This window comes from Argiope bruennichi, chromosome 10 (genome assembly GCF_947563725.1).
Source record: "Argiope bruennichi chromosome 10, qqArgBrue1.1, whole genome shotgun sequence".
Lineage (NCBI taxonomy): Eukaryota > Metazoa > Arthropoda > Arachnida > Araneae > Araneidae > Argiope > Argiope bruennichi.
The window spans coordinates 121757106-121783693 of NC_079160.1; the positions used below are offsets into that span (position 1 = coordinate 121757106).

Consider the following 26588-nt stretch of genomic DNA (forward strand, 5'->3'; position numbering starts at 1 on the left):
TTGTGAAGGTGAAAAGGATTAAGGAAATATTGGAATAAACATAATTAAGAGAAAATTTCTTGGAAATACTTTCGATTGGTCATCATGATCAATGTTTTATCTTTAATATTTAAAATTAATAGACTAAAATGAGAAGTAAAAATATAACTGACATTTAAAAGCAGTGACTTTGAAACATCAAAGTATTTCGCATGTTTTTAAAAAAGATTTTAAAAAAAAAAAAACGAGAATATTTTCCATGACAAGTTATGTAAAATAAATCAAAATATTAAGAAATTCCTCTTCTTATTTAGTTTCCTACCATATAAAAATATCTCAAAAATTACCTGTAGTATTATTGCAATTTGTAAAACAAAACAAAAATGTAAAATTAGGAGAACTAAATGCTCAACAGTCTAATAAAAAGATATCAAATAATTACCCTCTCACTGTATCCAATGACCTTAATCTCTGCTTAGTAGATTTTGGTTTTTTATCATCAATAGTTGAGCTGGCAGAAAATGCAGCAGCTAAGTCCTAAAAAATGAATGAAAATAAAAATTTCAAATTTGGTAATAAAAATACAAAACAGAATATTGTATGGATGTTTTATATTTTCAAATAGAAATAAAATAAAATTTTCAGCTGATTAAATTATTGTAGTTACCAATGATTACAAAAACTTTTTTTTAAATTGTCAACAACAAGAATCTCCGTGGTAAAGGAATTCCCAAATAAACAATTATTATATTTTCAAATTGTCTCTAAATAAATGCAAGAGAATAAGAACTTTGCTGGCGTCCTTGCATAGGGATAGCGTATCTTCCCAGTGATCTGGGCGTCCCGGGTTCAAATCCTGGTTCGGGCATGGCTGTTCTTCGTCTGTGTTCCATCTGCGAAGTGTGTGAATGTACCCCCCCCCTATAAAAAGGGGTTGTGCAAGCGAATATGTGTGTTTCATCTTCATATGAGCTAGAAGTCAGACTTCTGCCCTCGGGTACTCAGGGGTCTTTACCCTCAGAAGCTACTGCACCCCCTTCCCGTGGTAAAGCGGACACGACATCATCATCAGAATAAGAATTTTAAACAAATTTCATATCGTAAGATCTTAATGAATAATATTTATAATATTTAGACTACTTTGATATGTATGCAAATGAACAGAAGATCTCAGTAGTCAAAACACAGCATTAAACAATAATTTTAATGTTTGCATATAATGTATAATTTAATAAAGTTGAGCAGAGCATGAAAAAATTCCAAATAATTAAATTTATGAATAGTAATATTTATTATATATAAAAAGTTAGATATTAAAAAAATTCAAATAAGAGTACAAATATCAGCAATTAATAAAACAATTAATAAATGTGAATAAGAAATATTGTAACCAAATATTCTAGAATTTAAATGAAGCAAAAAAAATCAAGAGATAGTAAGGATTTTAAAAATGTAATCTGCACAAAAAATAAATACAAAATAAACCATTTAATTCAAAAGCAACTTGCAGCCCATAAATGCATTAACTTGCAATTCAAAAGGATAAAATAAAAATTACATAAAAGTGCAATGCTAATCACAAGCAGATCATGTGCTTTGCTATAGTGTAGTATTTAATTCATGTATAAAAGCTGATCATACACAGACAAATCAGTCTTTCTAATAAAAATAAATATATTTAACCTTGTCACTACTAACCTGGCCCAATCCAACCATACTATAGTAATGTTCTATACTAATGGGTATTTTATGGGGCAATTTTCTCTTTCAAACAAGGAGTGTAGACTATAAAGCAAGAGCATCATTGATGACTTGTTTTAATCCTGCATCCCTTGTTTGAAACCGAAATCGGCACCAAAACAGCCCATTAGTATAAAGCTTTCATGGCCAAGTTGGGCAGGATTACTAGTGAACAGGTAAATAAACAATTATGTTCCAAATAAAAGTAAAAAGCAATAAAATACTTATTGCTCAAAAGAAGAAAGTGAAAAAATTTCCAATAAAAAATATGTAAATACAGTTGAAAATAATAATTTCCTGGTAAGCATTATACAGCTCTTCAACCACAAAATTATACCTGCACCTTCCAAGCAAAAGCTTCATTTCAAGCAATCAGCTCCTTGTGCATAAAGCAGTTCATGCAAGCATTTATAAAAATAAAAACGTCAACTTACAGTACTTACATCCAAAGAATTACGGCGGAATAAAGCATTAAAGAAAGCAGATCTGTAAAGAAAGAAATACAAAAAAATTTTACAAATAAAAAATTTGTTCTTAAGTTAATTATTTTGACTTGGTAATTAACACAATAACAAAAAAAACTGTAAAATATTTATATTATTCCTTTCTGTAGGGTTTTGTATGCTCAAAAATACTTTAAATCATTCTTTGCATTTAAATATTTATAACTGACTAGCATCCTGTTAGTCTTAATTTGTTTCCCAAAGATTCCCTATAATGTTATTTTATTGAATTCTAGCACAGTTATGAAAATCATTTTCTCCTATCCTTTTATATTTCCCAGTTTAAAATAGTTTGTTGTAGTAATTACCTCAATCCAAATTCCGTGACATATTAAAGAAGAATTTTTAATAATTAGTTATATTTTTACAGCTTAACTAAAAGATAAGTAATTTTGTTAAATCAGCAATTTTTTACAAGATCATAATAAAATGCTTTATACAATTCTTCAAATGTATTAGTGAAGATAAAACTAATATTAAATAATATTTATATAACATTTAACAAATTAATTTTTACATTTGTGTTACAATATTTTGCAAACAAAAGCAATATAATATAAAAGACATTGAAAACTTAAAAATAATTTTGAAACACATAGTCAACATTGCATTTTTCAGACAAGCAATTTAATTTTTTTCTTTTATTGCTCTAGTAGTAAAATCCATATAACAATAGATGTATATGTAATAACACCTACAACCTCCTCATACAACTGGCAATTAATTGTCTTTGTATTATATTTAAAGGATGTAGGGGACACTCAACTTAGCCTCATGAGATATCTTTGTACGAATGGCTATGTAATTATTTCCTCTCTAAGTTAGTCTTACATACTATAAAATGCAATCACATAAAAGAAAAGAAATATAAATCTCCCCTGTTTTTGAATAATTTACAATCTAAGGAGATCATTTTTTTCTAATACTAAAAAGAGACAAGATGTTATGAAATGGGACGAGATAAATTCATTACAATAATACTTGTATAATAATCATGCATTGTTAAAAAATAACATATCATAATCATGTATTGTTAAAAAAATGAAATGCATATAGAGAAGCACATAGTACTAACAATATAGAGAATTCTTTTTATAGGCTGCATTTTTCTTACCTGTATACAAGTCCGCCTAGAGCATATAAGATGAAAAGCAATCCATAAAATGACAAAGCAATGATCATAGCTGTAAGATAAAAGAAAATCCATTGATAAATTCTGCTCAGTATGGAAAAAGCTGATAAAGATTTACAATTAAATTCAAACATTATGAATTGTAAGTTTTATTTAGCATTTTACTACCTTAAACTATTATTCTGTTTTACTTTTAATAATTCATAACACAAGTGATAAATTTTTAATAAATTCTTTCATACTGATACCCAAATAAAAATATGCAAGGCTTTTCATACAGAAACTGCAAATATATATATCTGTAATATACATACAGATATGTAAATGTATACATAGATTGTATACATATCTTGTACATAAAATAAAGAAATATTATATCTATTCTATTTTTCTATACTATTATTTCTATTTTCTATTCTATTTTTTTGTTGTTGTTGAAAAATCTTATAAAATATTAAAATTTTTAATAATTTTATGCAAATCTGAAATGTAATCAATAGATGGACACATTTTAGAATATCAGCATACCAAGCAAACTGGGGGAGACAGATAATAACATTTGGAAAAAATTAATAATCTTATATTGAAAGTGTGAAAATAAAAAATTCTTATTAATGATAATGCAAGGAAAAAACAAAGCATATAAAATTTAAAATGAAAAAAAAATCTAAAATATAAGCAGCTTTATTTTCCAAAATGTGATGAAGTTACAAGATATCAGTTGCTTTAAAAGCACTCTATTATTCATATGCAATTAAATTATAATAGAACTTTAAATAGTAACAAAAATTAATGTCTTGATGTAAATGATTCCAGATATTAAGAAGTAATATTGCATCACATAATTGTAAGTGACATGTGCTTAAATTTAAATTATGTTTCTCAATATCTAAACTTTTAATAAAAAGAGTATTAATATCATACAGTTGAATTCCAAATTTTGTTGTTTCAACTCATAAAAATATATATAAAATATATAAACTTCATATCCTAAAAATATACACAAGATTTATGCCTCTTTTTTTTTAATTAAAAACATTCAGAAAAACTTACTTGTATTTAGGAAAAAATTCACCCGAAATAACATTTATTAATGAACAAATGTTCATTAAATATAGCTGCTTTTATTTAGAAGCAAATATAAATAACATAGTTAATTTAATTATATTTTTGTAAGTTTGAAATTAATTAATTCACTTTGAAAATATTTTTAACTAAGTTTCTTGAATACTTACGATAATAAGTAACTTCTGCTTCTTTATCACAAATAAGAAAGCATCCAGTTTGATTAACATCAACATGATACCAAGCTTTTTCACCTAAATAATTCCTACTCAAACTAAAAATAAAAACAATTTTTTTTAATGAAGATTCAAAACAAAAATATTTTAAGCAAACTTTGCAAAGATACAAGTTTGACACTTAAGATTTAATGAATAATTACAACTCAGAATAGCAAATGTATCATAGTGTTAACATTTGAAACAAAGTATTGAGTTGATTTGCATATAATACAAAAATTATCACGGTAAATACTCTTCAAAATTAAAAAAGTAAATTTTTTTAATCTAAAAATAAAATTATTAAAGAATTTTGACATAGCTATCAATGTTTTCCTCCCTTATGAAAAGTTATTATAGGAAAAGAATACATTCAAAATAACTAATAATTTTCACTAAAATATCTTAATTGAATTGATGTACTATTCATTAAATTTTTAATGCCATACAATGAAATGGTCACACAAATCTATCATTACAATTATCCACAAGATTCCTACTCAAAAATCATTCTTTGATACACTACCCATTTACCAGATTTAGCATCCTGCAATTTTCATTTTTTTTTTTTCTTACAAAGATTACATAAAATTTACTATAAAAACATTTTTGGTAATATTACATCTGTCTCAGCAGATGACACGTTACGAATTTGGCAAAGGCTCATAATTCTTGTGAACAGAAGAAAAAGAAGCCCATTCCAAACTCGAAACAAATCTACTTTAACAAGAAAAACAACAGATCAAACATTTTTGTTCATTTGGAATAACAGTCTTTGTTTCCTCATGAAAAAGAAATTACCCTTATTGATTTGCTTTCACACACACACACATACATGCATATAAATATATAGTTATAGAAGGCTTTAAAACATTTTCAGTTTTTAAATTATAAACAATGTTTACTAAACAGGTAGATAAAAGGCAGTGAAAGTTTATTTATCCAAAATTAATACTATTTTATAGTTAGTAATGCATGAGCATTTTTATCATATTCATATAGCATAAAATACTCAATTCACAAATGACTAGCAACTCGGTACTAGATGACTCACTATGCCACATGCAACTAACAGTTTGATGTCAAAGTTATTCTATTTTAATAATTAAAAAATTTTTAATAGCAAATGATGCAGATAGTTGTTATTAATGCTACTGCAAACTACAGATTTGAATTAATGATATTAATACATTAGTTAAAAATCTATAATTTTTTTATTAGAATTATATTAAAAAGCAATCATTCCATAAATAATGAATCTGAGCTGCCATATCAAGAAAAATCAAAATTACTGATCTGATTCCTAAACTAAAATAGAAAGCCCACAAACTTTAGTCCTTCTCGCACTACAACATATAATTAAATGGACAAAGCACCTGACAAATCCAGTAAACATTTAGAATGATAGTGAATCAAATTTATATGCCCTGAAATTCTACAAAACTTTAAACCCAAATGCAAAATCAGTCTTAACTCACACAAAAACAATCACTTTGCATAAATAAAGGCACACACTGGTCATCAAGGGAATGAAAATTCCAACAGTTCAGAGAAACAAGCTGCCATCCTGTCACATGTAAATAATTTAATAGAGTTAATAAAAAAAAAATGAAAAATCAAACAACCTGCCTTTAAACTAACGTTCCAATAGTTTCAAGGATTCGGTCACCAGTTGCAAATAGATTGCTTCTTTTTGGATGTTACAACACAAATGAATTTATTTAATGTAAAGTATTCAACTATCATATGGATAGAAAGTTTCAAAGAAGTTGCAAATACTATCAAACAGAAATATGTAAATATTTTACTGGCAATTTCACTTTAATTTTTAAAAATATACTGATTACCTTATAAATAGAATACTTACCCACATATAGTTTTATTATGTTCATCTTGAACTTTCCAGATTGTGCCAAACGATGCAAGCTTTAAAGTAAGTTGTTGAGAATGATGAGGTAACAATGGTTTAAGGGCTAACATAGAACACTAAAAAAACAAAAACTACAATTTTAAAAATATCTAAATAACTCTTTCACAGATTCATTCTATATAGAATAAAAATTTTAAAAAATTAAAGTAAAAATTATAACTGGAATAAAAAAAAAATTAAAGGAAAAATTATAACTGGAATAAAAAAAAAAAATGAGCAAAAAACTTATTTCTACTAATAACAAATTTTTATTTGTCAAATTATTTGATTTAGAACAACCAAACTCGGAACTTTACAGGGTGCACCTCAGACTGAATTTTTTTAAAATTTTAATTAAAATTTTATATGATTAAAAATTAAGTGAAATGCTTGGTGTTTTTCCAAGATAATTTCATAAATATTAAAGCACAAATATAATCTTTATAACATCGAAAAATTTAAAAAATATCTAAAACATTTTTACAATAATATATTTTATTACTGAAATGACAGATCGTTTTTATTATTGCTATTAATATTTCATCTTGGTGCTTCTTTCCCAATTTTGATGACCCAGGTGATCTGGTTTATTTTTCCCCATGTTGAATACATTTTAGTATGCTTTTAATAAAATTTCTGAAATTTTGTTGCACATACAATGAAATCAAACTTGAGAGTCAAGCAATAGGGAAAATTTTTTTAAGTACACACATTTTTAAACATTGTTGCTCTTTCACCTTATATAAATGGTTGTAGAAACATGTAGATAAAAAAAAAAAATCAGGGAAATGCATAGCAAGATGAACAGAACGGGGCAAAACTTCTAAAACAGTATGAGCTTTGAAGCTTAAAAATATTTTGAAGAAACCATTTTGAGACATAATTATAAAACATCTTTAATGTAAATTTGTAGCAACCATTAATTCCAATGAACCAACTTATAGCCAAAGGCAGTTATCAAGTTTATCATTATGGAATTAAAAAAAAAAGATTAAGGAAAACTTTAATAAATAATATGCACGAATTTTTTAGTTAATCATAATTCTACAAATGGCTTGCATAAGTAATAAACATGTTTAGCCGACATTTGAATAGCAACCTTTCCTACTCTTGAGCATGACTTGAATCACTTATTTAGTAGGGCAATATAATAAATACTCCAGAGAAAGAATAATTTTACTGTAGATTATTTTTGCATGTTTCATATTATTTTTGAATTTGATTCTCTTTCTTCTTCGTCTCATTCCTAAATCTTTACTTAGCTTATTTAATTTTACTTAGCCTCCTCCCCCCCTTTGTTTTTAACTATCTCGTCTTAATATTAGAACAGACATCACTTAATTCCATGTTCATTTCTTTCAATTTCAATAAGAATTTCTGATAAAGGATATTTATCGAAAAAATGTCATTTAGTAAATGAAATGCTAAATATCAGAATTTTAGTATAAGATTTTCTACACTTTTCAATTTCAGCATCGTAAACATGTGAAAACATTTTTACAACATCCGCATTTTTTGAATAAATCTTTTAATATCCTTAAAAAATAAAAAAAGTTTTAAAATATAAAAAAGAAATTAATATAAGTTTAAATAATGGAAAATGTTTATGATTTTTTTTATCACCGAATATCATTTATAAACACACATGCAAACAATAGATGTAGAACAATCCATTTTGGAAAGTTTTTTTTTTTTTTTTCCTACATACTTTCTCTAATACGAAGAAATTATTACAATCGACACTAAATTCAACTTCAATGAATCTACGTGCTTCAAACCTCTCCGAGTTCGAAAAATACACCTTCAGAATTATGACTGTCCGTCGATTTATAAACATGATAGCTCAAAAATACAAAAAGCAAGATGGATAAAATGTGGTCTGTCGTCTTTGCACAAGAGCTGTATATTTATATCAAGATTTGGATGGAATCTATCGCCTAGAAGTTAGTCAATCTGTTTGCACGAATACATTTAAATTTAACTGAAAAACGCAAAACTAACTGCATGAAATTTAGCATATCGTTTCTCGATCGGATCGGATTGCAGATCTGTCTCAAAATTTTAAACATTCCGCCAACATGTTGACTCGCTGCTGACCTGTGCGTTCGTTTGTTGTCGAATTCGATGTCAAAAATACATCATGCTGCATTAATGAAATGTGGTTCAAAATGTAGATCTTATCTGACTTTGGACCTACTTGGTCAGTAAAAGATTCAAAATGCATATTCTGTTTTATTCATTATATTAAACTTAAGGTATCCGACTAGGTTGTACAGATGCTTTTTCTAGAAAAATTTGAAATTTTTGTTATTATCGGGAAATAAAGTCCACATTTCGTAGATTCTAAAACAGACTTTGTTTTTAATATATGTAAGACAGAACAATAGATACAGTAATTTCAATAATGCACAACAAATAAAAATAAAATCGGAAACAGTGGTATTTTTAAGCGAAAATGAGTTGTTTATTTTATTTTTATTGTAAAATTCTCCAAAATAATATTTGATATGTTTATATAAACTCTCTACTTACTCAATCGAAGTGTGCTTATTTTTATCATTTCTGTTAAAAAAGCGTGAAAACTACATTTCTTTTCAGAACATTTGGATGAACTCATTCACAAGTACAATATATAAACGAATTTTCTGAATAATGACTATGATTCACTGTGATTGATTCACGGAAAACATGATATCTCAAAATCAATTCGATAAAACTTCATGGAATTTGTTATGCATATATCCAAACCCTTTGAGGGTGTGATACTCCACAGATTTTCAGATAACTTCATTTAGACATGCTTTGCAGACACTTTAAGTTCAAAATATTTGACGTTAATGAAATAGATAAAAAATCATTAACGGCAACTTCAAATGCTCGTATAATTTTTATTTATTAAACTGAATTTTATCTTGTGGTCTGTTACATTTTATGTAGTTTGATATCTATATATATATGTAACAAATTCGAATCGGCTCTTTAATATGTAACATTATTTTATGTGAAGTAGAATGCAGTGAAGATACTTTTAATTTGTGACGTCGTTTTATTTCATTTTGAAGAAGCAGGCATATGTACAAGCGATGAGCACACAGAACGACACAGAAAAAGGAATGAGGAAAAAGCTCTTGGACATTTTATCCCTGCTCTTATATAACCTATGATTTTGATAGGGAAAATATTTCTTTACAGCGCTAATGTTTTATGAGATTTCGATAGGGAATTTCGTTACACGCGTGGACAAGGTAGGGGAAACACAGGGAGATTTTAAAAAAGAATTTGTCTGATCAGCGGTATTTTATCTCTTCACACGCAGTGTGGGAAAGTTAGATTTTAGCTGATTCAACAATTTAACAAAGCTTCTGTTGAATTAATTAAGTAGAGACAGTGGAATTGTATCACGAAATAAGAGAATATTTTAGAATAAAAGGGGCTAAATTAAGATAAAATCTTGAAAATTAATTAAATTGAAATTAGAGTTAAAATATCATTACATATTATATAATATGTAGTGATATTTTAACTATATATATAGGTGAAATAAAATATTTCCATTATTTTTTTTAACTTACTCTGTTTTTTCTAACATTGAACATTTTCATTAAACAAGCATTTTTTATTTTTTTTGTTTTCTAAAATTAAAGGCAATGAGTATTTTTTTCTTCTAATAGTGACTTTTCAAGTCTGTTTTAGCTATTTGGTACAATATAAAAATTTTATGCATAATTTTTTTTAAAAAATTCATTTCCGAACCTAGTCGGATACCTTAACACAAAACATGCCATAATTTATAAGCATGACAGAAAATTGGGAGGAAGACACTCCGTTGGTTTCAAGGGAGACAAAAATACACTGCCAACAAATAAACAAATTAAAGCTAGGAACAATTACAAAAATTAAGATTAATTATACAACATATGCGTCCAAATGACTAGTGAAAACTGCTGAAGAATGATACTTACATTTTCACATTCCATACTTTGATACAAAAAAATCACTACATAATCGACATTTGAATTTATCACAATGCATGATTCGTCAATGCCAAGGTTTCCACAAGACATGTTCTTAGATTTTTCAACTTCAAGCCCGCTGTAATGCGTGTTCTTTAGGGGAACTTCAAAGTATACGTCAAATGGCTCTACTGGGTTCAGAGATTGCAAATGGGCTAGTCCTGTGCCAACTGTAAAGAATAAAATGATTAAGCACTATTTTCTTTTGTTTCAAATAATTTAATTTAAAACAATTTTATTAATAAACTGCATATCAGTAATAATAGACTTAGTATATCAATAACTTTTTTTTTTTTTTTTTTTTTTTTTTTGCAGTGCCGTTTTGAGATGTATATCAAGCTCACTATTACATCGCATTATTGGAATCAAAAAATTTTAATGGCTGATCTATAATTATATTCTGAAAATATTAACGTATAGTCATTTAAAATGAACGTGCGTGCAAAATTTCAAACGAAATTTAGGAAGTGAAAGAAAAAAACGATTACACGGTTTCATAATAACAAACATGAAACAGATCAAGTTAAATAAAAGTGCTTTAAAAATAGTTGCATTGTTTCACAAACAGTATTCATAACTTTCTCTATGTTGGTTTGAGGTATGTGTCATGGTTCTTAACTCCGGTCTTAAGGTTCTTAAACTCCGGACTGAATAAGTGATATGGGAATTAACATGGCATTAAGATTACTTAATGAATTTAGTAAAATAGAAATTTCAAAAACGATCTAAATGGAATTAAAAAATTGAGGGTATTTAGATATGTATTCAGAGCATATATTATATATACATATACTCTCCAGATAGAACATCAGTGTGCAGATAGTAAAACAGCCTTAAAAAGTTTATTTCAAACAGTACCAGTATTATAATGACATTTGAAATCGCAGAACAAAATTTATTCTTTAAAAGATCCCTCCCCCCCCCCTCCTTTTTATCCGAGAATTCGGGCAAATAGAACGGTATTTATAAGCATTTTACGATGACCGTTCTTGTTGGCACAGTTGAATTTTTCAAAAAAATGATACAAAAATCGATCTAATCATTCTCATCTGTGTAACATACTATAGTGTAAAGACAAAAAAAATCGCTCAAATTGAGGGGAATTTTTTTTTTAATTTAAACTATTTTTAAAAATTTACTCCTATTTTATTTAAATTTTAGAATGCGAAACCTTACTGTGCAGGCGTTTCCAACATCAAAAATTTTTCTATTTAAACGTTCTCTCCAAGATAAACAGCTTTTTACTTAAAAGCGAAAGAACGATGTTACAACTATTCTATATGATCAAATATCTGGGAGAAAATGCAATGGCGTTTTAGATGATCAAACCATAAACTTAAAATAATAAAAAGCCGATACTTTTCAAGACAATTCCATTGGAATATACATGCGATTCTTTTTAAGCAGTGTGTATGCATTTGAAGTACACTGATAATAAAAAATTTTGAGGCGTATTATTGCCATTACGGTGTGTTTCATATATCTCGTAGAAGTAACTGTCCATACGAATGAAGACCCTAGGGTAAGTTCTATGTATTGATTAACACACAACGTGATCAAAAGCATCCGAGCACTTACGCATTCTGCCGATTATCTTTAGAAAAGCTGGAAAAACTGTCTTTGAACTGCTATCATGTAAAAAATATGGTTAAACCCACATTTCGCCGAAACCATTCGATCACCGGCTATTTAAGGAACAGACTACAAATCGATGGAAAAAAAGATATTGGTTTATGCCATTTTACATAAAGCAAATAAGGATTTGAAACTTTGCCAAATGTTTTTATTTGCTACAGGCGATACTTGCATCCATTTTTGTAACAAATAGCACTATATTCGAGAAAAATGTGAAAGACTGAATTTAAAAAATCCCAAATTTTTCCGCATTTTGTTTAATACAAAGTTTTTAGTCAAATTATACGGACCTTACAAAATATGGAGAGAATATAATCAAAGTAATATAGTAAAATGTGAAGTGAATCTTATAAATATTAGAGGAAATATGAAAATTTTTAAACTAAATTTTAACTGATTATGCTTGAAATATAACATTTTCTCCTTCACAACTTTAAAGCCAGATATGCAGGGCAACTTACATAAAAACATCAGTTGAAATAGCATTGAGATTCAAAAAGATATTGGGCATTGCAGTTAGCAGAGTTTCAGTTGCTCTCTAAGCTAAATGATAAGGGGCTTTCCACAAATTAATATTCTTTCAGCTTGTATCTTTGGATAATTATACCAGATTCTACAAAGGTTACAACATTCTAGGTTAAGAAATACTACATACTTTGCATACTTCAAAAAATAGATATATATCATAAATTGTAGCTAAACAAATAGCAGAAAAATTGTGTTAATCATCATTATTTGCATAACCATGATACTTTATGTAACTTGATATAAAATACAATGAAAAGCATTCTCTCAGTAAGGTTAGCTTATTTGGCGAATATGTCAATTATTAAGGGGTGGCACAACCCTTTGTTGTTTTGACGGCTGCTCAAAGTGTACCTCTTTTTTGTAATTAAAAAAACTTGAAGCCCCTTTTACTGATGTGAGGGTTGTGATCTACATTGAATTTGACGTTTCCATTTAACCCTACAGATATTTTATGGAATTTAGATTCGAACTCCTAGCAGGCTGAATTGGAATTTAGAATTCGCTGTAGACCACGACTTCTCAAATCATTGATATAGGCTTTCCAGTTTTCTTTTAGAAGAATGGGATACAATTTATTATATATATTTTAATTATAAACAATGAGCGATATGTCGCGTGTATCTAACTTTTTATTGAATCCGGTATAACTATTTGAAGATATAAGTTTCAAATTTGTAGAAAACTTATCCTTCCTTAAAGAGCAATTCAAAGCATTTTCGATATTTTTCTGAATTCTATAGGTAATCAACTGGAATTTTTATACAGGCTTCTCTGTATAATTAGCTTCAAAAGTGTGAACGAAAAAAAAAAATACACAGTATTTCGTGCATGCCCAATTAAATTTTTTTTAAATAATATTCATATTTCTTCTAATATTTCTCAAATTTATTTGAGATTTTAAAATACTGCTTTCATAATCTTCTGCCACATATTCTGGATTTCGTAAAATTTGATAAAAACTCAATATTTAAAAAAAATCGGGATTTTTTTTAATAACATTTTTACGTTATTCCGAAAATATGTGCGATTTTTACGAACGATATTTGCATTTATTTTACGAAAATAAATGCAAATATCGTTCGTAAGAAATAAAATCATTTTTGGAAGTTTCAAAATAATTACCCGATTTCTATACAACAAAGTAAGCCAATATCCTGTTTTCACTTCATTAATTTCTAATCGGCCTCCTAAATGTCCCCTTTTAACAAGTACGAAGTTCAAAGACAGTTCATTCAGCTTTTTTGGAGATATTCAGAAAAACGAGCAAATGCTAAAGTGTCCTGACATTTTTTTATCACATTGTGTAGCATTTGAATCTGAAAAGTGCCGCTTTCCAGTGCAAGCATCGTTGCACCAGAAAAATTCTTGCTCAATCGTACTATTTGACCTAACGGCTAAACGCACGTGCTTTTCTTGTGCTCTAAATAACTTCTGCATTTCATTTTTATAATTTTATAGAAGCTAATGCTTTTAAATTTGAATATACCTCACGAAATGTAAATTTACGAAGTAAAATACTGAAACCAAGTTAGTATCTTTTTTTAAAATGACAAGATTAAAGTTTTAAATAATGCACAAGTTTTGCAACAAACAAATAATGAATTATCTTTTCTACGATCGGTTCATAGAAAAGAAGATCATAAAAATTATGATTCTGATTGCAAAGAAAGAAAGATGGAAAATAAATTCTCATATTATATATGATATACTAAACAATGGCTCATTTAATAATACAAACGTTTGATTTTATCCGTTTTAGAATATTGCCACACAAATAATAATAATAATAAACAGCATAAGCATGAGATGAATTTAAAAAAAACAAAAAAACAAAGACTCACAGTTTCCACTTCCACACACACAGAAAGAAACTCACTTCATTTAAAACCAGCTGAACTATAAGATTGTCCGACACAATCACTAATTCTAATGAAAGCGACAAAAGCATTTAGTGATTCTGTAATTGGAAAAAAAAAAAGATTACTAAAATGACCCAAATCAAGAGAAACCGGTTGCTGCTAGAGAGCAGTTTCGAAGGAATATTGCGTAAACGATATAGGAACACATAACAGTAACAAATGGTCTGGAATTTAATTTACGCTAAATAACAAATCAAGCATTACGTATGAATTATTAAATCTACCACATGCAAGTATAAAATAATGTAAATTTAAATACAAATGATTTTACTTTTAATTTACACAGATATGCAAGCGATTTTACATTTAATTTACACAGATTTGGAAAAGAAAAAAAAAAGCTGCATGGAATTTGAGAAGGCGGGAACCTTCGTTTTTGTTGTATGCATGCTTTAAAAGTGCAAATGGCTTTTACTTTATATATAAAACTACTTTTTTTTTTTTTTGAAGGAAGAAAAGAAATTGACCAAATACTAAAAGTTTAATATTGCAAATTGAAATGGCGATCAAAATTCAATGCATTTGGAATATTTATATGTCTCACCTTCATGCTACTTCTAACATGTAATCGTTATTATATATCTGCATCGTCATCTGAATCTTCCAACAGCAGTCTACCATTATAGTAACTAATATACATTTGACTCTCTCGTGGTCTTTCAATAAAAGGTTTCTTTCAGATAAATTATTTAAAAGAAAATACAGAAAATGAGTTTTTCCGTAGCTCAGTTTTGCCCCTTGAATGCAGATAAAATCCATTTTATCACGTTCACTTTTTTCCCGCTATATCCTTGAACGAGTCTTAGGGTTCCTTATCAGTTTTCATTTCTAGCGTCTGAAAATGAAACCAAATAAAAGTTTCGCACCTATAAATATTCCCACTTTTGATTGGATCTCGGACAAGTTAAGGAGCAAAAGCCGTGAGTGTTTGCCATTCAAGAATGAGTAGTGCTGGAAAAAAAGTAATATTTCACAGGAGAATAAGACTAAAATAGAAATATAGCGTTTTAAAAACTGTTAATAGCCCTCGAATTTTTAATTGCAATTATCTGGATTATACTTTTAAATATTATAAGTGCGTCTTTTTTTTCGATGAATGGTCTAACAAAAGAAAACGAATGGGTTTCCGTCAGCATAAAGTGAGTGGGAACTAGAACCAAATTACAGCTAACGACAAAAAAGCAAAGAGAAATGAATCAACACAACAAAGGCGAGCTGTGTGTGGACAAGAGAGAGAAAAAAGAAGCATCATACAGTTAATCATGAATCACATATGGGTAATGATTTCAGCATCAAAATCATACTCAGGAAGCAGGATCCTTATTTTTCATCTTACGTAACCACGCAGTGAGCAAATGTTGACAACTTCTACGACTGAAAGTTGGATCTCCGGTTATTTTACTTCGGAAATCGAAGCCACCATTTTGAATGGCAAATTCCGAGCCGAAGATGTTTTGCTATCACGAATTCTAATGATTCTCACAGACAAGCCAATTGAATTCAAACGCGTTCAATTTACTATTAGATTGGCATTCGCAATGAAAATTAATAAATCGTAAGGCCAAGCGATGTCTGTTTGCGGCTTAGATTAGGGCACACCATGTTTATCACACGGACAATTAATTATACGTGGCATGTTCTGCCGTGGGCAAACCATCGAGCTTATTTGTGTTGGCTAAGGACGGACTGACAAAAAATATCGTACACTCCATTGCTCTTCGAAGTGAATATTGTTTTTTTTATTTCATTTTTATACTTCAGGATAAAAACTATATTACTTTTAACGCTTTACGTTTAACTTTTAAGAGATTAAACAATGTATATGTTCGTTACGTTCATGAAATACATTGTATTGAGAAAATGTTTGGTGGTTTTTTTTTTTTTTTTTTTTTAATCGGCGATCATCGTCTACATCGCTCCATTCCTCTTTCTGTCATAGATCCCATCCCCATACATTTAAAATACATTCGTTATTTTTTAATTGACAACCAAAATATTCACTCGAAATAATTTATATGGCAAAACAACGTTTGCCGGGTCAGCTGGTAACATATAAAAAAGAAACATTTTAATATAAAAAAAATCGTTATTGTTTTGTAAAAAAGGAATTACAGAAATTTTTCATTAAATTTTTTAAAATTTAATATTTATGCCTTTACATTAAATAAAAATTGCTCTGAATTATTTTAATGTGCATTAGTACCTTTTCCCTTCTGTATTACTATTTATCTATGATGTTTACGTCTCATAAAACCGCATGTAATCCGAGTTTACTTCATTGTTAAATGTAAACATCTCCTTTCATCTTTCCTCTCACCCTCATTTTGACGAATGAAACCCATCCTAACGCAGACGCAAAACTGCAGAGGGGTTTTACAATCCGTTATCAAACAGTATATACGTCTAAGGCATTAGAATAAAAAAATGTTTGTTATAAAAAGTAAAGGGAGGAAATTTGAGTCAAAGCATTTATGGAAATTTTCAATAAGGAATATATAATTGTCGGTTTTCCACATAATCGGAAATAAAATATACAGCGAACGCTTCTTAATATGATAGCGGTTTATATTATCACTTGCTTGATATTATTAAAATCTTTTGTCCCGAACCGATATAATCAAATTTATTCAAAAATATTCCTTTATTGGGATCATTGCATCGTTTAATGGTATCAATTTTGAAATCGAAAACTGATCTTTCACTTTTAAATCTTCGTTAACGATTGACATTCGTGGAATTTCTCGTTATATATACGTATATTACAACTTTTACGGCGAAATTTATACCAGAACAGATGCTAACCATGTTCAGCAAGGAATGATTTGAAAAAATTGTAAGGTCTAAGTTCATTGTTTATTACGCAAGCGTTTAAAATAAAATGTTAGTATCAAATGAACAGCATACAATTTTGCAATCGTTTACCATAGTCAACTAGGAAACGATTGCAAATTCTTTGAGATATTATGGCACAGGATATCCGCCCAAACGCCGAAGGAAGAAATTCGGATGCGATAACCACTTTTAGGTGCAAATCATATCGGAAGGTGTGAAAGCACAAAATATCAGCAACAGTTAAAAACGCCATTGTGGGAAAATTGCGGTGAAATCTATATATATGAAATAGGCACGAGAAAAATTTTAAGTGATAACGAAACGCAAGCACATACAGACATTACTCTAAGAAAAAAAGTAATTTTGTTTTGTTTTAATTCCGTTTTCCAATTTCCGTTTATTTAACAAAATTGAATATGTCATGAAATATGAATTTTACATGTGAAAATAATAAAAATACAAATACAAAATAATAAACATGCTTCAAGAAACATTAAGGAAGAAAATTCCAGTAATACTAAGAAATATGCGTCTGAGCAACGTTTACTATTGTAACTGCAGAGGAGAGGGCAAAGCAAAATTATTAAATAGAAAAGAAAAAAAAAAAACTGCCTAGGGCTCTTAAATTTTAAAGGACTTCCCAAGCCCAAAAGATTTTTTTTTTTTTCTTTTACGGTATTTTGAAAGTTATTTAACTTTATACTTTTAGCTAATTATAAAGTTCATCCAACCAAAATTGCACAAATTAAATCAGTTTAAATTAATTTCAAAACATTATTCGAATAAAATTTCTAATTAAATACCACTTGCAAATTTTATAATATTTTATAATTCTAAAAAATGAGGCAATTTCTAATTTTTTTTAAAGTTGCAACTTTAAAATATTATTAGATTGTGATAAGAAAAACTTCCTCATTTTTTTAAAACTGTTTTGTTTCAAATAGTAAAAAGAAATATTTTTTAATTCCGGTTGTGCATTACTTTTATTTTTCCGATATATTAAGCTTTTTAGAAAGTGTTCAGAAGTTAAGCGTTTTGAGTCTTAAAATTTGCTACTTAAATTATTTATAAAAATCATTAAAATTGATTTAAAAAATATTTGATTTTAAAAGGCTCAGAAATTTGCATTGTCTAAAAACCCTTGAAAAGTTAATCCTGTCCTGGGAAGGGGAGGGGAAAAAAGAATGTCAAAGAATAAAAAAAAGTCAAATAAAAGAAGATGTAAATGTATATCAGCTGCAAAAAAAAAAAAAAAAAAAAAAGTATCATAGTAATTTTATTTTTTTTTTCCCGTGAATCAGCAATTAGTCTATAATATCATTTGTCTAAATCAAGGGGGAATTTTGCTTGCGATGATTATTACCTTTTCTCTTAGGTTCGATCCTGTCCTAAGTTTTGCTTTCGTAAATCAATTTTTAGAAATTCTTCCTTTTCACTCATCTCAAGTCAAAACTTTTCCACGAATGCAGCTGAAGGCCCTGGCCGGTGGCCTATGAACTACAATAAAGCTCTATAACGTTGGTGGCGATTATTTTTAAAATTAATGCATGATGGATATCGGTAATAAAGACACACTTAGAAAACCACGTAAATTTATAAGGCAAACATTTTTTTTTTTTTTTTAACATTAATAGATACTTTCAAAGTAAAAAAAAAAAAAATTCTAGATCCTTCCGACTGTTAACAAACTTGCTTGATAAAAATAAAAAAATATTTTCAAAATTCTAACATTATAATTTTATTGAATATTGATTTAAACGCGAAACCTTACTATATCCCGATTCGTATAGTCATGTAGAAAATCTAAGAAATCCCTCAAAGATTTAAATGTTCTGAAAAATTGTTTCAAATTCAGGTTTGTTTATTATTTTTACATTTTTTTATATATGGGCCAAATTATCCTAATTAATAAAATTAAGATACACAATTCTTATTAAAATTTTTGTTACATACTATTACATTGGTTGGATCGTAAAAATATTTGCCATGAATCGCAAGTGTCTCGAGTTAGATTTGCTTGCCCTAGAACACGAAAAAAAAAATGATAATGAACCGCAGAAAATAATGAGTCATAAAAAGATAAATTTTTTTCAACAATGTTAGAGAATTATTCATTGTTTTAACAACAAACTAATCTACGCAAAGAATTTCACAACTTACCATTTAAAAAAACTAACTTTACACCCCAGCAATGACGAGAAAGATTAAACTATCGCCTGCAAGTGTCATGAGTTACGCTCCGCATGACGAGAAGCAATAACTAAAAATTACATTATCTGTCGAACAACTTTATCCTTTCTGACAGATACGAAAAGGGATTATGGAATCACTATTGATAATATTGAACCGGCCACAACACACAGATGCTGCGAGTTCGAATCTCTGTTTATAAAGTGATAAGATAAAGCAGGACAATTTTTTCTTGATTCAGCAAATAAATAACTTTTAAAATTAACGGAATCGGACAGGAAAGATGTGAAATGAAGCATTAAAGACAAAAAATAAGTTTGACCAAAGTTAACAGTGGAACTTTCAGGTTTTGTGTGATTCTTGAGAACCTAATCCATCTACTTATTCACATTATAGTAAACTTAACACATTGCTTACGGCGCTCTGCGCGCTCAACACAATCTCACGGCTCGCACATTTTTGAACTCTCTAGAAACATGCTTGTCAAGCAATAGGATGCATATTAATTTGCATTTGGTATTACATTTACATAAAGTATTCTTAAATACTACTATATATTTTATACATGCACTTATTATACAAGATTTTTTACATTTTAACTATTATTTATTTCACAGAATAATGCAATAGAGTGTGATATTTGATAAAGCATATTCCCTTGTGTAATGCTGATCGGCACGATTTGCAACAGTATCTTGTTTTAAGGTATTAAGGACTGCTCACGAATTTTCTCGTGTTTCGCGTGCTATCTATTGTAGACCGTTCACGAGTTTTCTCGTGTTTCGTATTCCGTTTGTTATTGCTTAATAAATAATTATTTAAGAGCGTACAAATTTGCCCAAAAATGTGCTGTCCCAGGCGGCGTATGTCTTATAGATTTCTTTGTAATCCTTAAAGTGTTAAATATTTGCCTCTGGTTGGTTATGGTTGGTCTGGCTGGTTTAGCCGAAAAACATGAAAACGAGATATCTCGTGACCTTGCCAAAATGTTCGGCTTGCTAAAAACGAGAAATCTCGTGACCCGTACGCAATGTGTTAAGAACGAACGTGATAATGTTAAAATGTGGATTACTATCTATAAATTTAGAAAAGCATGATACTGAAATCGTTCAAAACTATTCACAAAGAAGACTGTTGGAATTAAGGCCACACAATTTGATAACTAATTTTTTTCTTGGAAACTTTGGGTAGTAGATTCTGGTGCAGAGGTATGAGAGGTTACTCAAAATGGTGCTTTGTAATTAATACCCTCTTTGCCATCGCAATGCTGATTTATTTAAAGATTTATAAAACTAATGATATGTACCACGATCCCAAGAAAAAAAATTTGAGATGAAGCAATAGGAATAGACAACAATTAAGAGTCCATACAAATGATTACGATACGCTTAATTCTTTAAGGACACACGATTTTAAAGAAAATAAAAATCCTAGTTGCACAGAATTTTTTTTATGGCAGGAAAAAAAAAAAAATGGGGAAAAACATTTCGAATATTTAACATAAAGCATTACTCAAAATAAGAGGGGAAAAAATAAAAACATTTTAATAAATCCTGTTTTACAGGGTGGAACATAATCCCACCACTTCACAGCTTCAAAATTAATATAAAACATTAAATAAACATGTTTTTTTTTTCGTTTTATAGTTTAAAAAATCTATTCATAATATCGCATGCCGTTATGAACGGCAAAAATTCACTGCATCACAAAATACGCCAACCTGAATCACAGTAGCACACACAATTTACTGGTGCGTTTTAATTTGCACAATTTTCACTTATTTACCCATTTACCGTTGTTGTATACCACTGCTAACTGAATAAAAATCTAAATAAAATATCAAATTGTATGTCTAATTGTAACTTCAATGTTTCGAGGTAGGTTAAAATATATCTCATAATACATAGAAAATTATGCAAAAGAAGGGACAGTTTTTAATCCTTTTAGCCCGGAAAAGTTAGGGCACGATGGGAAGTTTAGTTTAGATTTAGTTTTAGTTATATTAACGTCCCTTTTAAAGCAACACTAGGACTATTTGGGGACGGACCTTGTAATTTTGAACCGCGGTCAGGTGACCAAGACGACACCTCAGCTGGCACCACCACCTCTCCCCCCTCTAAACTTCCTTACCACACCGGTTTGGCCCCGATAGATTTAACATGCACTAGAACCCGCTAACACGACGGCTGTTCGGTGGAATCGGGTCTCGAACCTGTAGGTATTAAAGAACTGCTGCAACCCCTCTTCCCTTACTTTTTCAATATATAAACAGAATCACAAATTCATTTAATTCCATTCAAGATACTTAAAATCATGAAGCATCTTACAATATTCCTTTAACATCTCCGAAACTGCATTAAAAAAAAAAAAGTGGTACGCTACGTTTACAATGCAATGACGAAGCGTATTCCTCAGCTGTTGTAAAAGAAAAAAAATTGCGTGTTTTGACAGCACATTTATATCTTCTAGAAACTTTAAAAACAAAGTTTGAAACATTTTGCTTTGTAGAAAAATTTTAATGATAAAGAAAATTTCCTTTGATAATATTTTTTTAATTCAAAATTATTTTACTGTTCATTTTGCTCATGCAAAGAAATATTTCCTTTAATCAACATTTTCATTGAAAATAAACATCAACATTTTCATGATTATTTTCATTTTTCAGCCACAACTGAATAAATCTTTATATAGAAAAGTAAAGAATACAAGGAAAATAAATTAAAAACATGTACTTTGAATTTTTTTTTAAATAAATGTACAGAAAATAAATAGTTATTGATAATTATTTGATAATTTTACCTGCATTAATTGAAAATTTTAATTCCTGTTTATTACCTGAACATTAAATTATTCAAAATGAATTAGAAAAATCAAAATGTACTGCACAAAAAGTCATAAATGCGCGATATATTATTGTTTCCAGCACTAGCAACATTACAATCCATAAGAACTGCAACTGTTGAGCAAATAAAGTTGCAGCATCAACATATCTGAACTCAAAACAGCAAAGTTGTTTTTTTATAACTACTGAATATCAAAAACAAATTGTAAATGACTATTATCTCAGTAGCTTACGCTTTAAATTTAAAAAAAAAAAAAAAAAAAAAAAAAAAAACAATCAGAAACAAAACTTAAAAACGGACTTTCAAAAATGTAACATTTATCGCATGCAGAATGGCAACAATTTCTCAGTGATGACATCAGTCTCAATTCCCAAAACATCACGTTTGTATACGGCAATAAAAACAGAAGAATTATTAAATATGCGACGAAGCCTGAGCAAACACAATGAGTTTCAACAAGTGTTTCATGGAGAAAATAGCTTGTTCCTCTCCAGTTTCCGTCGATTTTTCCACCCATCTGAAATCAAATGACGACTCAGATATAATACGAAAAATTCGAATGATTGTAACTATAGAAAAACCCAACAAATATTAAGATCAAACTGCACAGCAATTTAATTGAAATTTATGTATATCCTTTTACAAAATAAGGTTGATTAAAAATTTAATTAAAAATAATCAAATTTTCTAAACTTCAATCACAGACTTTAAACTAAGAAATCACACTACTGGTCAATATTGTTACGCATGTTTCTGTCATAAGAAATACTAAAAGTTTTTCATGCCGTGAAATGGTAATATAGTTTTACTATCAAGGACCTTGAACCAGTGAAGTTTAATATTAAATTATGCTCAAATATATACATTACTTCTAAATACATTAAAATTACATTTGCGACTATTTGACTGGCCTAACAATACACTACACAATTTTGCCCCTCCCCCCTCGTCTCATATTGTCAATTTAGATTGTCACTGACACCAGATATCCGGGGGGGAGGGGGGGTTATATCAAATTTTAAAAAATCAATAATCAGAAAATCCTGACTAATTCGGGACGATTGGTCACTTTATACTTTGATCGTTCGAGCCAAAATATATCAGAAATTAAAAACATGCCAATAAGTTGTCTTTTCGTTTATAGAGAGAACTCAAAATTATATTTCTAAAAGTAAATAATACTATAAAATTCTTAAGGACTGCCAATTTATTTCTTTTATATAATTGCTAAAAACGGAAAATAATACTTAACTTTTTGAGTGTGTGTATAATAAAATATTTTTCCTCCCCCCCCCATAACAATAGGAGTCATCTCTTCGAAATGTTCTCTCAAATTTTCAAATAAATTGTCATAACATTGTGAACATCGGGTGAGACCAAGAATTTGTCTGACACTGGTGAATGATAGTAACGAAATATAAATCTCTGGCTTGAATCCAGCATTTTTACTGAATCTATCACGAAAATATATATTGCGAACGCTTTTTTGAATGCCGAATGACTCCAAAATTTGACGTAAAACTACAGTTGTAGTCACAAAACAGCGTATCAAATTTCATTCATTTTGATATTCATTGTATTTATGTCATTGTATTTATGAGTTATTGTATTTTCATTCATACGACAGTACAGACTGACAAACGGTCAGCCGTTAGACGAATTTGGTCGAAAATTTGAGCCGTATCTATGTTTTACATGCTAAATTTGTGTACCAAATTTTACCTACTTACGTCTTCGAGTTTGTTATCGAATTCACTCGTACCCCAACAGCTATACAGATTTCCAAAGAATAGATTTCAATCAAAACTTGACAGAAGTCGACAAATTTGGTCGCAATTTCATATAAGAAATTACAGCAGTCTAGCACAACGCATTTGTGAATCATCCGATTCACAGCCAGACATAACACCGCTCCATGCCCCTGCAACTATAACCTTCTGGTTATTTAAACAGTGTAGTGGGCATAAAACGGAGAAAACATTAGAAGATTCTCCTGAACTATCTATTGCTGTGACTATCGCCCAAATTGCCTGATTTCTGACATTTATTGACTAAAATTTGGTAAGGCAGTTTCAACATTAGTTAAACAAAAGTCGAGAGCAATGAGCTGGCCGAGATTCCATTCTAGACAGATAAATTAACAAATCGACATAGTGCCAAAAAGGTATTTTTCGAACTCAGCAAGGTTTGGAACGAGGAGATTCGTCAAAGTCTCGAGTTCGAATTTTTGGACGATCACTTTACTTCCTGTATAATTCGTATACGAGAAAGTAATAAATTATTAGGGTAAGGTTTTTTCTTTCTCCTACTCCCTCTGTTTTCTTTCCTTTTTTCTCTTTCCTACCAAATTAGGATGGCCATATTTACGAATAATCTATGCACAAGAATACTGGTTACTGGTTTAGTGAAAGTTAGGAATTGGAAAGTTGGAATTATTCAAAAACTTTTTTTTTTAAGTAAAAATAACTAATCTTCTTTCCATTTATTTTTTAATAACAGCAAATAATTGTGAAAGTAAAAATCGAAACAATCAAAGAAGTTTTATTTAAATTCCGGACAGAATCAAAAATTCAATCTGGTCATATTAGTTGATTTATCCTAAGCGATAACAGCTACAACGCTAAAGCGGCGATGATGATTAATCAAATCATGCAATATATCTAAAGCATGTAGGAAAACAAAGTCATAAGTTACGTAAACAAAAACAACTATTTATCTCTACTGGTTTATCTATCTTATGATCAGGATGACCATGATTCCTGGAAGTATGAAGCACGTCGAAGCAAAAAAAAAAAAAAAAAAAAAACTATATTGTTCCAGTTGATGATTGCAATATTTCTCAACTATTTGTTTTACCAAGGCATTTCAAAATTTTATGCGGAAATTTAAACAAAATTAATGTTTGAAATATTTAACCTCGATACTCTTAATCAAGTAACCTGATTTCAATCATTTTTGTGGGGGGGGGGACAGGAAGGGACATTCAGAAAACGGGCTCATTTAATTTGAGTTTTAGTTAGATTTTTTTTCTTTTTTTTACAAAAGAAAATGGGGAAAGGATTTCAGATAGAACAGCTATCCTATGGCCCCTCTAAACAGGGCCAGATTAATAACTAGATAAAGTAAACAACCCGAAATTAAATGTTTTGTTTGTCAGATGGTCAAAACATATTATTTAATACCCCTTACGCAGAGTTTAAAATCAATAAGAAAAATATTTGATTTTGGAAGTTGGAAAGTGAAAAAAAAAGTCGGCCCCTCGGCTAACATTGTCCGATGGCCTTTTGAAGGCGTAATCCGGTTCTATCCTCAACTTCCGAGCCAGAACATCGGGGCATTACACCCAAATCGATTTAATATGTATGAAGATCTTTGATTTAAGAGAAACGAATCTCCAAACAACTAACTCAGAACTCTGAAATCACATCTCGGCCATAAGATTTATCGCGGCTCTTCAGTAAAGGGAAAAAAATTTATGTTAAGAGCCAAATTAAGCATTTCAGGATCAGAACTGGATGATTCAGGATTCGAGACTTCGTTAACACTGAAGATCTATCACAAAACATTCAAACCCGACATTATGAAATAAATATCCTTATAATGGCGAGACATGCAATGAATAGAATGTCATTATATGCGATATATATAAGGCTAAGGTATGAGGTACAGAAATCGCTCTTATTACATATTTTTAAATGGCAACAGCCAAACATAAATAAGATCCAACACGAAAATAGGTTTAATCATCGTCAGATGGATAATCGCTATGGATACTGGTGACCATAAATCATTATTTTATAAATGTGGTTTTTATCATATCTTAAAATTCAAAAATTAACGTACAATTTTTATCTTTATTTTTAAAAAAAATTTAATTGCAAAACATGGCTTTAACAGTAATTTCTTAAACGCATTAGGAAACTCAGTTTCAGAGTAATTGCCCATAATTAATTATGCTATTCGAATAAAACATCAGACATAGTGGTCAAAAACATATGTTACTATACTATACTATAGTTAATATTATGATGAGATTCAAATTCATCCATCGTAGCGTTCAGTAGCGTGCTTCTGTCAATGTTAAA

The 26588-nt window shown here is 29.1% G+C and overlaps 1 protein-coding gene across 7 annotated transcripts in view; it reads right to left on the reverse strand.

Annotated features, from left to right (window-relative positions):
- The window catches only part of LOC129988031 (heparan-alpha-glucosaminide N-acetyltransferase-like), a 53215-nt gene that overhangs the window by 18094 nt on the left and 8533 nt on the right, over positions 1-26588 (reverse strand). For 2 of the 7 annotated variants that reach the window (XM_056096114.1, XM_056096113.1), the window contains exons 2-7: positions 10506-10726; positions 6502-6620; positions 4590-4693; positions 3337-3406; positions 2163-2205; positions 422-516 (exon numbers count right to left, since the gene is read on the reverse strand). In XM_056096114.1, the coding sequence (XP_055952089.1) occupies positions 422-516; positions 2163-2205; positions 3337-3406; positions 4590-4693; positions 6502-6620; positions 10506-10726 (652 nt within the window). Of the gene's footprint in view, positions 1-421; positions 517-2153; positions 2206-3336; positions 3407-4589; positions 4694-6501; positions 6621-10505; positions 10727-14560; positions 14663-19423; positions 19493-19630; positions 19764-26588 lie in introns of those variants that run through there. The other 5 variants (XM_056096112.1, XM_056096111.1, XM_056096117.1 and 2 more) reach the window with 4 other exon arrangements.